The sequence below is a fragment of the Hydra vulgaris genome, chromosome 08 (genome assembly GCF_038396675.1).
Source record: "Hydra vulgaris chromosome 08, alternate assembly HydraT2T_AEP".
NCBI lineage: Eukaryota > Metazoa > Cnidaria > Hydrozoa > Anthoathecata > Hydridae > Hydra > Hydra vulgaris.
In genome coordinates, this window is record NC_088927.1 from 11,651,396 (window position 1) to 11,667,500 (window position 16,105).

Here is a 16,105-nt window from a genome sequence, read left to right on the forward strand (position 1 = left end):
TTTAAAAAGTTTTTTTAGAAACTTTATTTAATTTGAAGAAAAAACTATTTCATTTTATCCTCATATTTGAGAAGAATGAAATATGAAAATGATGGGTAGTTATAATTAATTAAAAAAATGCAACTAAAATTGGTAAAAAATAAAAAACTACCAATTAATGAAAAAATTATTTTTATTTATGTGATTCTGTTGAGATATAATGCATACTGCATGGTCTGGACCACTTAAGCACCATTTCGCAAAAATATTTTGCGAAATAAAGTATTCCAAGATGAACTAAGTAATCTATCAATAATGTATATTGAAAGTTCTGTTCTGGATAATTTAAATTATGAGAAAATTATTTACGAAGTTAAAATTAGAAAAAAATGTTTTTAATCTCTTTTTTTTATTTTGTGCAAATTTTTTTTAATTTTTTTGCATAATTAATTAAAAGTTGCATAATTAATTACGCATGTTTTTGACGATGACAGAGTTTTTACTTACTTTTTACAGTTCTCCTCAAGCAGTATTAGCATAATTTATGTAACTGTGAATAAAAAAATAACAAGGTTGGCTTAAACAATTTTTACTCAAGTAGCTTTAAGGCTTACATAAAATCACAATGTTATTTGAAATTCTAGTTAATTCAATATGTTGATTCCAGGGGTTGTTTTCATTGAAACAAACGCCCAAGAAATTTATTACAGAATCTCTTTTTTCTTGCAAACAGAGCAAAAAAAAAAAAAAATTTGCTGCAAGTAGAAAAAAAAATTAGGAAAATTAAAAAATAGACTTAGACTTTTTTTTTGATGTTTCAAGAATTAGAGGCTCATCAAGAAACCTCTTGCGAAAAACTATTTTAAAAGTTTTTAAACTTAGATGAGTTGATACTAATTGTACAAAGTTTTAGTTGAGTTGATAAGGAAAAGTTATTACACCAAAATGTTCGCGGTATAGAATTCCATGGTGCTCTGTGTTCTTCCGCAGTCCACTGGAACAAAACCATTAGATCTTCTTGGGGAGCACCGCGAGAAGAAAAAAAAGATTTTTTTATTGCGTTAAAAATAATATTCAACAATAAACACTAAATCGCAATTTCACTGTTTTTCAACATAATAATCGCCGAACTGGTTTGTTTTAAAATCCAAATTTTAGCTCTAATGGCGGCTGAATTTTCAACAAAAAATATTTCCAGACTTGAGAGAATTCACCAAAAATTTAAAAATTCTGTTGAAAATGGTAAATTTTATGAGGCTAGTCAAATGACGAAAACACTATATTTTAGGTAAATTTTAATTAAAGTTATGTTTTTTAACAAGAGAGAGTTTATTTTTGTGTTATTTTGTTTTTGTTTATTTTTTAAATGCTTTGTAAAAAGACAAACTTCATTTAGTTAATTTTTTTTAAAGTTGTTAAAATTTAAAACTAATCTAAAGTATTTTTTGTGTATATTTATATGTATATTTACAAAATATATATTTATATTCATTTATAATCATTTTTTTGCAAGCAATCGGTAATATTTATATACAACAAGTTGTTTTTTAATTATTTCACATCACTAACAAATATTACAGGTCTATCATAAAGTTGGGTATTGGGTTATGATGAAGGTTTAACGCGCCTTATCAAAATTTCATTCTTTTAAATATTATAATCTTTATTAAAATGATTAAATCTATAATAAAAAATATATTTCAACAACAAAAAATAGTAACTAGTGGTGTATAAATTGCTTTTATGGAAGAGGGCATATTCCACCCCATTCCGTCTTTAAAATTTTTTTTTAATGAAAATTTCACAAAAATTGTTTAAAAACTTTTTTAAACAGAGAGAAATTAAGAATAAACTAATGAAGAATGTGTATGACTTATGTGTGGTGTTTTAATAAAATTGTCAACTAGTAATATTAGTTAACAATCAATTCAATTTTTTGTTTATAGAATGGGCCCTCAATCAACCCCCATATTTCGCAAATAAAAAAAAAAAAAGAGAAACACAAATATGGTACCAAAAGTGCTACACTGATTAAACAATCTGCTCCTATTTATTTTTTGTTAAAATTTGGCGTGTGCATAGGAAATGCATGTAGAAAACAATTTTAATAAAAAAAAGGGGGTTCAATATTCTTCGATTAAAAATTAATGTGAGAACATCAATCAAAATTTCATGCAAATTTGTCTGCAAAATAGTCCATTAAAAAGTATTGTAACCAAACATAACAAACATATAAAAGACAATATATATAATAGACAATATATATAATAGACAATATATACAGTATAATAGACAATATATATAGTATAATATATACAGTATAATATATATACAGTATAATAGACAATATATACAGTATAGACAATATATATATAATAGACAATATAGTTTACATTTATATATGTTTTTAAAAAGAATTACCACAAAAAAACGTTTACCTAGGTCAACTTAAAAAAAGTTTTATACTTAAAATAGCACTAATTAAATTATTTGCTCCTATTTTTCGGTAAAATTTGACATGTGCATAAAAATGCATGTAGAAAACATTTTTAATAATAAAAAAAGGGGGCTCAACATTTCTTCGACTACAAGTTTATGTGAGAACATCAACTTATTTTTCAAAAGCAAAATATTCCATAAAAAAATTAGTAATCATGCATAAAAGTCTTATAAAAAACAAGCTTAACTCTTATTCTTTCCAAAAATATACTATGTGTATATATGTTTCTAAAAAGAAACTCCTCAAAAATACGTTTGCCTTACACTACCTAAAAAAAAGTCAAATAAATGTCACAGAATTTTAGCACAAAATTCAATTCCGTAAATCGCTATTTCCGCTTAGATATATATATATATATATATATATATTTATATATATATATATGTAATATACGCTATTTCCGCTTATATATATATATATATATATATATATATATATATATATATATATATATATATATATATATATATATATATGATTTTTTTAGTTTATTAAGAATTTTTTTAGTATAATATGGGTATATTTCTTTGTTAAATTGTAATTATTTTTCTCAAATTGTTATTTTCTCTTTGATAATTTGAGAAAGTTATAAAATAGAAGATAAAACTGTGTATTAGTTGGACAAATCAGGTATGATCTTTATGTTGCCATATCCCTCTATTACAGGAGGTTCAGCACGACAGCTGGAAAAACTAGCATTTAGCATTAACTTTGATTAACTGAATGTAGAGTACACAAATGCTAAATCAAAATGAAAGACTTAATATTACCAAACTTTAACGTAGATTTATGTTATAACTCTTTTCTTAACAAACTTTATTTCTTTTGTAAGTCTTTAATACTTCTAAGTATAAATTAGTTCAAATTTATAATCATACATAAATTCAACATAAATTCAAATTAATTTTTTAATTTAAATTAATGTTCGTTCAAATTAATTTTTAATTTAAATTAATGTTTATATAAATCTAACTAGATATATTAATATTATCTCAAATGAGGCTGATTCACATTAGCCTCATTTGAGATAACAGTCCAATTATCATTTAATAAAATATTTACAATGTTGAGTACTTAATCGGTTAAAACAATAATACCTCCAAGTTACAATATACATACCTCCAAGGTACACCACCGGTGATGTACCTTGGCTGTAGTGTAAACTATTTTTTAGAATTAAAAAAAGGAATGAATAAATATGTTTAGATGTTTAATAAAAAATCCTAATATCATCAAGTTAAAGGAACAGAATATATGTAAGTATATATATATATATATATATATATATATATATATATATATATATATATATATATATATATATATATATATATATATATATATATATATATATATATATATATATATATATATATACTCTTGCATGGTCATTTTTAATTTTACCATTGCTAGGTCAGTTTTTTTTTTTTTTATTGTTTTAAAAACTCGAAAAACTTTTTTTTTTAAGTTGCTTTTTTATTGTTTGATAAACTGCCTGCCCCAACCAAACCCTCAGTCGATGTAGCGGTACTCCATTGCTAGCCAGGCTATAAGATAGTCAATGTAGTAGCACTCCCTTGTAGCAGCAGGCTATAAAATAGTTGATGTAGCAACACTTCCTTGTAGCAGCAGTCCACTTCAAATATTATTTTTTTTTTTACTGTTTTACAGTAAAAAAAATAGAATGTTTTTATTTTTAAAAAACAAAATAAAAACATTCAGAATATTTTTAAAAACATTCTAGTCTTTTAGTTTGCGTTTTTGTGGTTTTTAAAAAAAACATTAAATTTAATTAGTTTCCTCAACTAAATTATTGTGTTGTTATAATCTAAACTTAATTTTGTCAGTTTAAAAACCATAGACAAGCTGCAAGGTGTTTTTGACCACAGACTGTATATTTACGCCTTTACTATAGATGTATATATACATGTATATATATATATATATATATATATATATATATATATATATATATATATATCCTTATCTCCTAGTCGAAAGAGACTTATATGGTAAAAAAAGGTTCTTTTGACAACAATTTGGTGACTTCAACGATTAAGATTTTTTGTTGTCTAAAAATCAAGCAACTAAATTAATGCGGAAGTACATTAAATTTTATTGCTTTTTAAAAAACCACAATAATAATGACTAGAAAGTTTTTTTAAATAATAGTGTTTTTGTTTTATAAAAATACATTTTTGAAACATGCGCGGAGTGTTGCTACATCAACTATCTTACAGCCTGCTGCTACAAGGGAGTGTTGCTACATCAATACTTTAAAGTCTGCTGCTACAAGGGAATGCTGCTACATTGACTGCTGCTGCATCGACAATCTTATAGCCTACTGCTACAAGGAAGTGCCTCTACATTAACAAAGTAGAAAATTAGTAGAAAATCACTTAACAAAAGTTTTTCTCATTCAACACTGTGTTTTATCAATAAAGACTCGTCAGAAATGAATGATCAAATTAATAAAACTTTAATTTATACCAAAAATTAAATTACAGGAAGTCGCAAAGGTGTTAACTACTGTAAATTTTCACACATTTGTGGAATTTACTGACACTATTATAAAAAGAATTCTTTGGAAATGATTACTTATGCTTTTTTAGAAAAGTATTTTTTAAAATGAGCTCAAATAATAGTTACAAATAATAGTTACAAATAATAGTTACATTAAAAACTTAATGTAACTATTATTTGAGCTCATTTATTTTTATAGTTTTTTAAGAGAAACTTATTTTCGTGCCTACATTTAGAAATTAATTCCGATTTTTTGTTTAATAAGCATTCTTGGTTTGCATGAGTAATTATTTCAAATTTTTCTTGTAGGCATAGTATGCATTTTTTGCAAATACTGTTATATGCAGGTGCTGTTTTAAGAATGGACCAATTCAGTATAAAATCATATATAATTTTGCTTTTTAATTCCCATATATATTTTGACAGCATGGTGTCTTTTGAATACTCTTTATTTTAAAAGATTGCTAATGATTGGCAAAACGTTTTTTCCATTCACCCTCTGTTATGCCAATATATTGTTTATCATGTAAATTCTTAGAGGAAACAACACATTTATATACCATATTTTTTGATAAACAACTTCCACTCATTGGACAATTGTTTTTTTGTTTACAATTACAATTTTCTGTAGTTTTTTCATTTAGGATTTCTTTTTTGTTTAACAAAGCATTATTGTGACCTTTTACAATTCTTTCCATATTTTTTGTGCAACTGTAGCTAACTTTCGATTAAACATTTTATGTAATTTATTAGAGGGCGGGAAATGCTTATCTATCAATTTTAAAAACACTTTTCCTATGATTTTCTGCTAATTTTTAATTGCTCTGTTCTTTTAAGAACATTGAGCACTCTATTTTGTAGAATGCATTTTAAAATTGTTTAAATATATATATATATATATATATATATATATATATATATATATATATATATATATATATATATATATATATATATATATATATATATGCATACATATATATGAGTATACTTTTTTTTCCTGTATGTATAATAGGTATAAGTCCCAAAAAAAATATGAGGATGCAGAGTACATTCTTTATGACAGTGTGATTATCTTATTGGAACACAATCAGGTTTTTGTTGTTATTTAAATTGTTTTTATTTATTTATTTATTAATTTTTGTATAAAAAAAGATCATGAATTAGAATCATGACTAGCATGTCTGAACTAGTTGATATTTCCTGTTCTCCAAATGTTCTAACAAATAATCTTTATCATAAAAAATTTTGAAAATTGTCTAATGAACTTTACATTCATTCTTTCTTTCCACACAGTTGTTTTCATTTAAACCTCAAGTTGCTAAAACTTTAAATATATATATTTGAAAAAGATAGATTTAATTAAATTTAACTTTAATAATTAGATGATGTTTGTTATTAGATTGTTGTTGATGTGCAATTCTCTTAAATTATATAGCTATTGATTTAAATTATTTAGTAAACTTAGTTCAGTACATATCACCCTAAATATCACACTATTCAGTTGCTTACCCAGTTAATAAATCTAAATCTAAATGTATTTATTAAATTTTGCTTGACACAATCATGTTTTTATATACATTGACCTACTAAATTAAATTGGTCAACAGTAGCAAGTATTTGTTGAAAAAGAAACTGAAAATAGAATGAAATAAAACAAAATAAAAAAGAAAGTTTGCTAGTCAACAAAGTCTTTTTTTGTTTTAAGAGTTACTAGAAAATAGAAACTCATTACAGAAGACTCATTAGTATAGGGTTATGACGTATGAATAACTAAAAAAAATTTTTGTGAGATATCACCATGGTAGAAGGCGTGATATAAAAGTAATGTAAAGAGCATATAGAATATATATCAACAATATTGGAATAGTTATTAAAAGTAAATAACCAAGTTTTGATCAGGCTAAATTTACCAGCCATTCTAAGCCACAATGATATATTATAAACAAATAATGTATATCATAAACAAATAGAGCCAATTTAGAAGATTGTCAGGATGAACCCTTATATAGACGGAACAACACATGACCAATTCATGAATGTGATGTCTTGAAAGATTTTATTTAAACTCTTAAAATAAAAACATAAAAAAAAAAGTTTAATTTATTATTCAAGTATTAATCAACCATTTGCATATCAAAACAATAAGATACTAAATTAGGCAAATTGTAAAAATGACTGTTTGGATAAAACTGGCACAAAAAAAAACGTGTTTTATTTTGTTGAAATCAGTCCAAAGCAAAATAAGTTTAAACATTTTCAAAATGTTTAAAGTCATTTTGTTTTTTTCAAAAACAGTTCTCAATAAACTCAAGTTTTTAAGTTCATTTTATGATAAACCTGATTTTATGATTGATAATGTTACTATGAAAAAAAACGCTTATTTATATTTAAGCTAATACATAACTTCCCAGTAGCAGGTTGATGTTTCTAATAATGTTGTTTATAACTTAAAATAAATAACTTTGTTTTGTTGAATGAACTAGATTTGAGATCCCTAGCTGTTTCTCTCTCTAATGTTGGTATATAGAAAAATTTGAACTCGTTTCATTTTTGGGGACATTTAAACAAGTGTTGTGGTCATTATCATCCTGCTTAATATCTACACTTTGCATATCATGTTTATGCACACTAGTTGGCCAACTGTGTTTCTTTTTGACTATCTTTTTTACTGATAAAAAATGCTTCTGTTGATGAATGATTTCTATGATACTATGAAATCTTCTATGATACTGTACTGTTGAAGCTTTCTGTTGAAGTATTCTGAAATCATACACAACAATTGTGAGATTTTTACTATTAATTCATTTATTTTGCCGAGATCATTCTTTTAACAAGAAATTTAGTTTTATAACAAAAAATAAAAATTATTAACTCAGAAATTCGGGTGAAAGAAATGTCCAAAGGCATAGTGTTGGTTGTGTTTTTCATGTTTATTAAATTGCATGGCTTTGTGTAAATATGATAAAAGGGTCATTCCAGCTTAATTCAATTTATGCTCGGCACCATGCCATCTCAGATTTTGCTGATTTTTGGAATACAAGCTTGAATTAATGAAAGAAAACTTCACTCCAAATTTTAGCGTCTGACTCGTTACGGTTTCAGAGATATTGATACTTGGTCCCAATCTCTTTTTTAACTTTTTTTTTCAGCGCCATTTATTTTTTTGGTTCATTGCATGACACAATTAGCTTTAACTTATGAAATACTTGTTTAATTGTGGTAAAAATTTCTACCTAACTATTTTTTAGGGTGAGGAACTTAAAAACGATAGCTAAAACACACAAAAATTTAAGCTACTATATGAAAATTCAATTTCAAAATGGTGTAACACTTTTTGTAAGATTTTTGATACCCCGTACAAAAAAATGTTTATCTTGAGATGCCTAAAAGATAAAATTCTGAAATTTTTTCCTAATGTTCTATATATAACAAACTCCATAATACAAAAAAACTGCAGGGGTTTTCTTTTTTAAATCAGATTTATTTCTATTCAAAGTTTTATAAAAAAATTAGGAAAAAATTGTTATTTTATACAAAAAAATTATTTGCATTTATTTTTTGCATTTTTTTAAAAGATTTTTAGAATCTTGCTATCTTAGGTGCAGTTCTAACATATAAACTTGTTTGCATTTCATATCTAAGATCATTATGTTTAATAGCTAAAGGATTTTCTATTTTCAAATCTTCAAACAACAATTATTTTAAAATTGTTTCTTACAGAACTAAAAAATATGAATGATAAAGAAATATGTTCAATTGGAATAACAAATAAAGAAATTTGTAACAAACAAACATTTGTAAAATCCCATGATATCAAGAAAGTTTCAAGTCTTAATGATGTTGAAAAAGACTTGATAATTAGTCGTTCTGGCATTCAATTTGATGAAAATGCAACGGTTCGCCTATACCATGAATATGTTTATTTAAAACGTTATTCCGCAATCCACATAACTTGCTGTGATCCATTTAATTCACACAAAGGAAAAAGAAGAAAAGGTATTATTACTTAATCATGAAACTTTTTGAAAACATTATTGTAATTTTATATAAATTATATATATTTTTACAAAATATTCACTGAAGCAGTAGTTATCACTCATGTTTTTAGGAGGATGTAAAGAAATTAATATGCAACTTGCTGGGAAATTGAAAAATATTGGTATTAATGTTATTCCTGGAGAAAAGATATGTCCCTCATGTATGATTAAATTGATGTCATTTAAGGATGATGGACAAAGAGAACCGACTTGTAGCCAGGTTTATGAAGATGAAGATAATGAACTTAATATAAACGAGTTGTTAAAAAAAAATCTTAATTCTTCTTTGACGACTATGAATATAAGTCCTCTCAAAATGCATGCAGTAAATAGTCACTCTAGAGTTGCTCTTGGCAAAAAATAATTGTTACATGTTCAAAAAACAGTAAAGTTAGGCATCGCAAGGACTTTAAATATAGATCCTGAAGAGTTAAGCCATGAAGATTCCTTCAATAAATTATCTAAGGAAGTCAAAGGTAAAGCAAATGACATGGATATATTAGAAAAATCAAGGAAAAAATGTTAATTTCCAATCGTAATCAGAAAATTCAACTACTAACACTGGTTCCAATTTCTTGGTCTCACAAAGATATAGAAAAAGAATTTAATGTTACTAATTACATGGTGCAGATATCACGCAAATTGCTGCAGAAAAATGGTATTTTATCTTTTCCTGAAAAAAAAAAAGGAAAGAAAACACCTCAAGAATCAGTAGATAAAATTATTGAATTTTATTGTAATGATGAAAATAGCAGACTAATGTCTGGTAAAAAAGATTTTGTTAGTATAGCTCGAAGATCTCACATGCAAAAGCGTTTGATTCTCTCAAATCTAAAAGAGCTATATGCAAAGTTTAAAACCTGTTATCCAGATATAAAGACTTGTTTTTTTAACTTTTGCTCACATCGTCCAAAATGGTGCATTACAGTAGGAGCATCTGGTACGCATACAGTATGTGTGTGCACCTACCATCAAAATGTTAAGTTAATGATTAGTGCAGTTGAATTATCAAAGGATTATCACGAACTTATTGATATGCTTGTTTGTAGTAGGGCTAACAAGAATTGCATGATACATCATTGCCCTATGTGCCCAGAAGATTCTGCATTAGTACATTATCTTGAAAATGAGTTATACTCTCAAGACGATATTGATGAAGATGATGATTATTGTATAGATTATAAACAATGGAAAACAACAGACCAATCTGAGCTATTAAGTCTAACAGAAATGACAAGTAGCTTTATTAATATTTTGAAAAATAAGTTACAAAAACTTACTGTTCATTCTTACATTGCAAAAAGTCAAGCTGCTTCTTTAAGAAAGTTAAAAAATGAGTTAAGTAGTACTGAGGTTGTTGTCCTTTTAGATTTCTCAGAAAATTATGAGTTTGTTGTACAAGACGAAATACAAAGTTTTCACTGGAACAAAATTCAAGCAACATTGCATCCAACAGTAATTTATTATAAAGAAAATAATGTCCTCAAATGTGATTCATTATGTTTCATCTCAGATGATTTACTGCATGATGTAGATATGGTTTATCATGTGATGAAGCTAGCAATTGAACATATTAAAAATAATATTTCTCATCAAATAGAAACTGTCCATTACTTTTCAGATGGGTGTGCTGGCCAGTACAAAAACTGCAAAAACTTCATAAATATATGCCACCATGAACAAGATTTTGCTATGAAATGTACATGGTCCTTCTTTGCAACAAGTCACAGTAAATCACCCTGTGATGGTATTGGTGGGACTGTAAAAAGACTAACTTCAATTGCTAGCCTTCATCGAACAACAACAAATCATATTCTTACAGCATCTGCAATGTTTAATTTTTGCCAAAATGAAATCATAGGAATTAATTTTTATTACATATCTAAGGAGTCAAACACAATAATTCGAAGTGAAATGGAGCAAAGATATGCAACTGCAAAAACGTTACCAGGCACTCGCACCTATCACAATTTTGTTCCAATAAGTATTACAAAAATTGGAACTAAAGTAGTTTCTGAACAATTGGAGTATTCATTTGTTTTTAATTTTCAAACTGATGAGATTATTAAAGAATTCTTGTCTAATATAAGCATTGGCGCGTTTGTATGTTTGATATATGATAACAATCCATGGATCGGACTAGTTGAGGAAACTGATGTTGAAAATAAAGACTTTCTAGTTAGATTCATGCATCCATGTTACCCTTCAAGGTCATATTATTGGCCTTCTAGAGATGATTTATGCTGGGTTCCATCGACAAACTTATTGTTAATAATTAATATTCCAACAACTGTTACAGGAAGACAATACAAAATCAGTGAAATAGATAACCAGAGCATTGAAGATAGCTGGGCAAACTTTAAACCAGAGAACTAATTTGTTATCTTTCAAAGATTTTTAATTTTTATTAAATGTCGAAGATTGTCAATTTTTATTGCCTTTTAGTTTTATTTTTCTCATTGCAATTTAATTATTTTCATGGTTTTAGTGTAATTTCGAAATTTTTTGGGTTTATTATTATAAGACTTTTAATGCGAATAAATCTGATTTAAAAAAAAAAACCCTTGCAGTTTTTTTGTATTATGAAGTTTGTTACATATAGAACATTAGGAAAAAATTTCAGAATTTTATCTTTTAGGCATCTCGAGATAAACATTTTTTTGTACGGGGCATCAAAAAACTTACGAAAAGAGTTACACCATTTTGAAATTGAATTTTCATATAGAAGCTTAAATTTGTGTGTATTTTACCCATGATTTTTGAGTTCCTCTCCCTCAAAAATAGTTACGTAGAAATTTTTACCACTATTAAACAAGTATTTCATAAGTTAAAGCTAATTGTGTCGTGCAATGAGCCTAAAAAATAAATGGCGCTGAAAAAAAAAGTCAAAAAAGAGACTGGGACCAAGTATCAGTATCTCTGAAACCGTAAGGAGTAAAATTTGGAGTGAAGTTTTCTTTCATTAATTCAAGCTTGTATTCCAAAAATCAGCAAAATCTGAGATGGTATGGTGCCGAAATATTTTTTTTTTAGTTGATTTGACATGGAATGACCCAAAAATAAGTTAAAATAAAAGTATTTTTTCTCTGTTTTCTGGAACTTTTTTGGTTTTTTTCTTTTACTTCACTACATAAAGTAAGCTTGTGCTTAATAGGCACACAACATAGAGTCAATTTTTTTTTGGTCAATGATTAACACAGCATATTTGCCACTGCATCATGGACAATGACTTTTTTTGGCACTGCATCCCACAATTTCTGTGTTGTTTCCTTTAGAGTCCAAGGCAAAACTGACCATAGTTTAATGATTTTTACAGTAAATTATTAGTTTTTACGATAAATTACTGAATCTTACAAAAACAAATTTTTCTTAATGAAAACTTATTCAGCTTACAAGATATAACTTATTTTTATGAGATTTAAAAATACTTACTTTGCTGATATGGTCATTGATATAGTGAAGTATTAGAGTCGTATAAGGGTTCTCTAACCTAGGGGTTCAGCTATCAGCATTGACAGTTATCTGTTGACAACTGCCGACTTCTTTTTTGATTAACTTACGCAGCATGACAGTATGATAAAGAAACGACTGTTTGTACCTTAAAAAAAGGTAGAATGTTTTATGTTTTTTAAAGTGCTTTGCTTAACTTTAATAAAATGTTTCAAAGGATAAGTTTTAAAGTATTTTTTTGAAAGATTTTAAAAAATCATAAGATAAAAACATTACAAAATACTTTAAAACTTTTGTATTAATTAGCAAAATACATGTTTATATAAGTTAATAAAGTTATTTTGTATTCTTTTATAGTTTATATAAAATGCTCCTACATTAATTCTAAGCAACTAGTCACAAAAAGTTTTGAACAATGAACATCCCTAAATTAAAAAAGTTTTTGTTAATTTACACAAATATGATTATTTTAAAAAATCATTATGATTAATTTTTTATTTTATTTAATGTCTTCGCATAAAATAAAAACTTTAGAAAATATCAACGATATAAAATTATTTATAACGTAGCAATTCTTTTTATTGCATTTAAATTGTTAAAACATCAAAACAGCCATGGTTAAATTGAAAAGAGAAAAAATCACAAGCATGGTCAGTTACAGCGTGCCTATAACTTACTGACCACACTTATAATTTGATCTACACATCATTCCTGTCCAAGCCTGCAATATTAAAATAAATTTTTTTTCAATTTTTGAATGTACCGTGCTAGCTAACAACTTTTCACATAAATTTTCTCTATCAATTTAATTTATTTCTTTGTTGTGCATATGTTTTCTATGTACAAAGTATTTTTTTTACTATGATTTTTGGAACAATTTAGAAATTTTAAACAAATTGGAAATTCCACATTATATGTGATGTTATCAGACTGGCTAATACCCTGCATATAGCTGAAAGTTGGTAGACAGCTGTTGACACCATTTTGGCAGGACAAAGGTTAGATTTTCTTCCCCAGATTTCTTCCTCGTTTGATCCTTCATTTGAACTTTGCTAATACCAAATCTATATGGAGCATCTTCCATCATTTTTTTGACAGCAACTGAGCTATGTTGTTCTACTGTATCTACCAGTGGTAATTTTCACTTGAATTTTTCCTGCATAATAATATTTAATAATTATTCCTAATGATAAGTTCTTTTAGTATCAAGTTGCTGCTTCCATTTTTACATAATAAATTTGTGTAACAATGTCTCTTTTATTTCAGCCTTTATTTTTCTTCTGCAAATTCATTAATAAAATCACTTACAGGTTCATATCCAGTATTTAATTCAAGACCTTTATCTGTTTGGCCTGTAACTAACTGGAATCCTTCAACCACAAATGTTTTCAATGAAACTCCGTCATTCACATATTACTGATCAGTGATTTAAATTACACAACTAGTGTTTATTTATTTTGTATTAATAAAGTATACACTATTTATTTTAAATTAGTAAAATAAATGAACACTAGTTGTGTAAAAAAAAAAGGATGTTATGTTTTTAATTTAGTAAAATTAGTTTAATAACCAATGAAAAATAAAGTTTTAAAAAATATACACATAAATATTGATCCAATTTTACATGAAGTTTTTTTTTTCAGTAAAGGGTATGATTTCATAAATTAGTTATTTAAAAAAAAGTTTTTGTGTTTCTTCCTTCAGTTATGTGAAGGAAATATCAGATATCAGAGCCAATCAAGGCGATTTCCTATAGCACTGAAATACTACTCATACGCTGAGTTTACTGCTGAATTTTTACTGCTAGTGTTACCGGATTGCGATTATGCAGTCGATTTTGGTAGTGATTTTTAGATTAGGAATTGAGATTAGTTATGATTGCAATATTTAGTTAGGTTATATTTAGTTACGATTTCCATTAGTCTGCTAACAATTTATTGTGAGCTAATTTTTATCGAAAAAAGTTGCATGCAATTTTTATTGCTTTTTTTTATCTCATAATCACTTTTATTCCTAAATAGTTAAACTGATGTTACCCCTAATGGAATAACACCAGTTTAGCTGAGTTGGTGAAGCCCGGATTTGAACCTACAACTCTGCTATTACAAGCCAGAAAAACTCAGATAGTGCTACAACACACTATCCAACAGAGTTTTTCTGACTAGGTTGTTGTCAATATCTTTATTTATAAACACAAATATTGCTAATAAACATACAATTAAAAATACTTTTAAATAAACAAGTTAAACTTAAAAAGTTTTTAAAACAATAACAGTATAAATAATTAAAAAAAAATAGAATGAGTAAAAATAATAAATAAATAATATTTTTGATAAAGTAGAATAAAACTAGATTAATCTTTAACAAATTTTTTTTTGTATTTAAAACAAAACTCATGCGCTTAAATCAATTTTAAAACGTTTTAACTAATTAAAAACATTTTTAAAAAGTCATGAGACTTCATACATTGATAAAGTAAGTTTCAATTGACGCTGTCTTAAAGTAACTTATTGTATGCAGTAATATGAAACACATTACACAAAATAATTAGATCAAAATTAAGTTTTTAAAAAATGCAAGTACTTTTTTGAAAGTAAACAAAAACAACTTTGTATACTTCAGCTCAAGTACAACTTTTAAAATATGAAAATCCTTTATGCCTCAAGTTGTGCATCTATCGCTCACACTCCTCTAAAATGGTTTACTGGAGCAAATTACGGCCCTCGCAAAAGTATTTTTTCTCTGAATAGTATAATTATCATTAAAAAATATAAATTATTGCGTAATAATCTGCAATGCTTATTAAAAGGCATTTTTGTTACAAACAAAACAAAAAAAGTTTAAAAAGAGCGCCGATTGAAATGCACACATGTTTTTGATTATATTGGACTAACTGATAAATATAAAATTGATATACTCTAAATTATATTGATAAAAAGATTATTAATTTTAATATTAATATTATTGATAAAGATTATTAAACTGATAAAATATAAAATTCACACTTTAAATTATTGCATAAAATAATCACACTTTAAATTATTGCATAAAAATTTTTATTTTATATAATAAGTTATATATTTTATACATTATTTACTTTAATATATTATTCACTTTTATTGTGGAATTTTTAAATGTTGTAATAATTCTTAAAATGCCTGAATTCTATTACAATAAGAAAATATAAAACATTTTTTATAAGAAGTGCTAACTTTTATAGGTCTTTGTAAATTTTTTTATCAAATAAGTAATGTTGTTAACAAATAAATGGATAGCTAGTGTGAAAACTGAGGTAACGCTTATCTAAATAAATTTTTGAAACTTTAAATGATATTTTTGATGACCATAATTTTTTAACTTCTTTTTAAAAATATTTTCATATAAAATAAAAACTTTAACATAATAAACTCATACTTAAGTATTCCAAAATATCAAAAGTTAACCTGACATTTTGGAGTATCAAAATTTTTTCTTCCCGGGCACACCCGGCTCTGAAGCCAGCTTTGCTCAGAAGTACTTTAACTATAGCTCTGATTTAACTCTTTGTAAAAACACCAGCTCCAGATAGCAATGGCTCCAGCTCCTGAGCAGCTCCAAAGCGATAAGTCTAGAC

The 16,105-nt window shown here is 26.1% G+C and overlaps 2 protein-coding genes across 2 annotated transcripts in view; both read left to right on the forward strand.

The window, feature by feature from the left end:
• Nucleotides 1-1,084: 1,084 nt before the first annotated feature.
• Nucleotides 1,085-16,105, forward strand: part of LOC100211780 (Golgi to ER traffic protein 4 homolog) — a 43,692-nt gene continuing 28,671 nt past the window's right edge. Inside the window, exons 1-2 of the mRNA XM_065803073.1 lie at nt 1,085-1,267; nt 6,018-6,096. Of these exons, the coding sequence (XP_065659145.1) occupies nt 1,143-1,267; nt 6,018-6,096 (204 nt within the window). The 5' untranslated portion in view covers nt 1,085-1,142. The remainder of the gene's footprint in view (nt 1,268-6,017; nt 6,097-16,105) is intronic.
• Nucleotides 8,726-14,787, forward strand: LOC136083618 (uncharacterized). The gene is made up of 2 exons (XM_065803072.1): nt 8,726-9,001; nt 9,114-14,787. The coding sequence occupies exon 2, from the start codon at nt 9,562-9,564 to the stop codon at nt 11,416-11,418; it is 1,857 nt and encodes a 618-aa protein (XP_065659144.1). The 5' UTR covers nt 8,726-9,001; nt 9,114-9,561; the 3' UTR covers nt 11,419-14,787.

Excerpts from the sequence above, each read along its gene's own strand:
- LOC136083618 (XM_065803072.1), top strand. The coding sequence starts at position 9,562 with ATGTTAATTTCCAATCGTAATCAGAAAATTCAACTACTAACACTGGTT.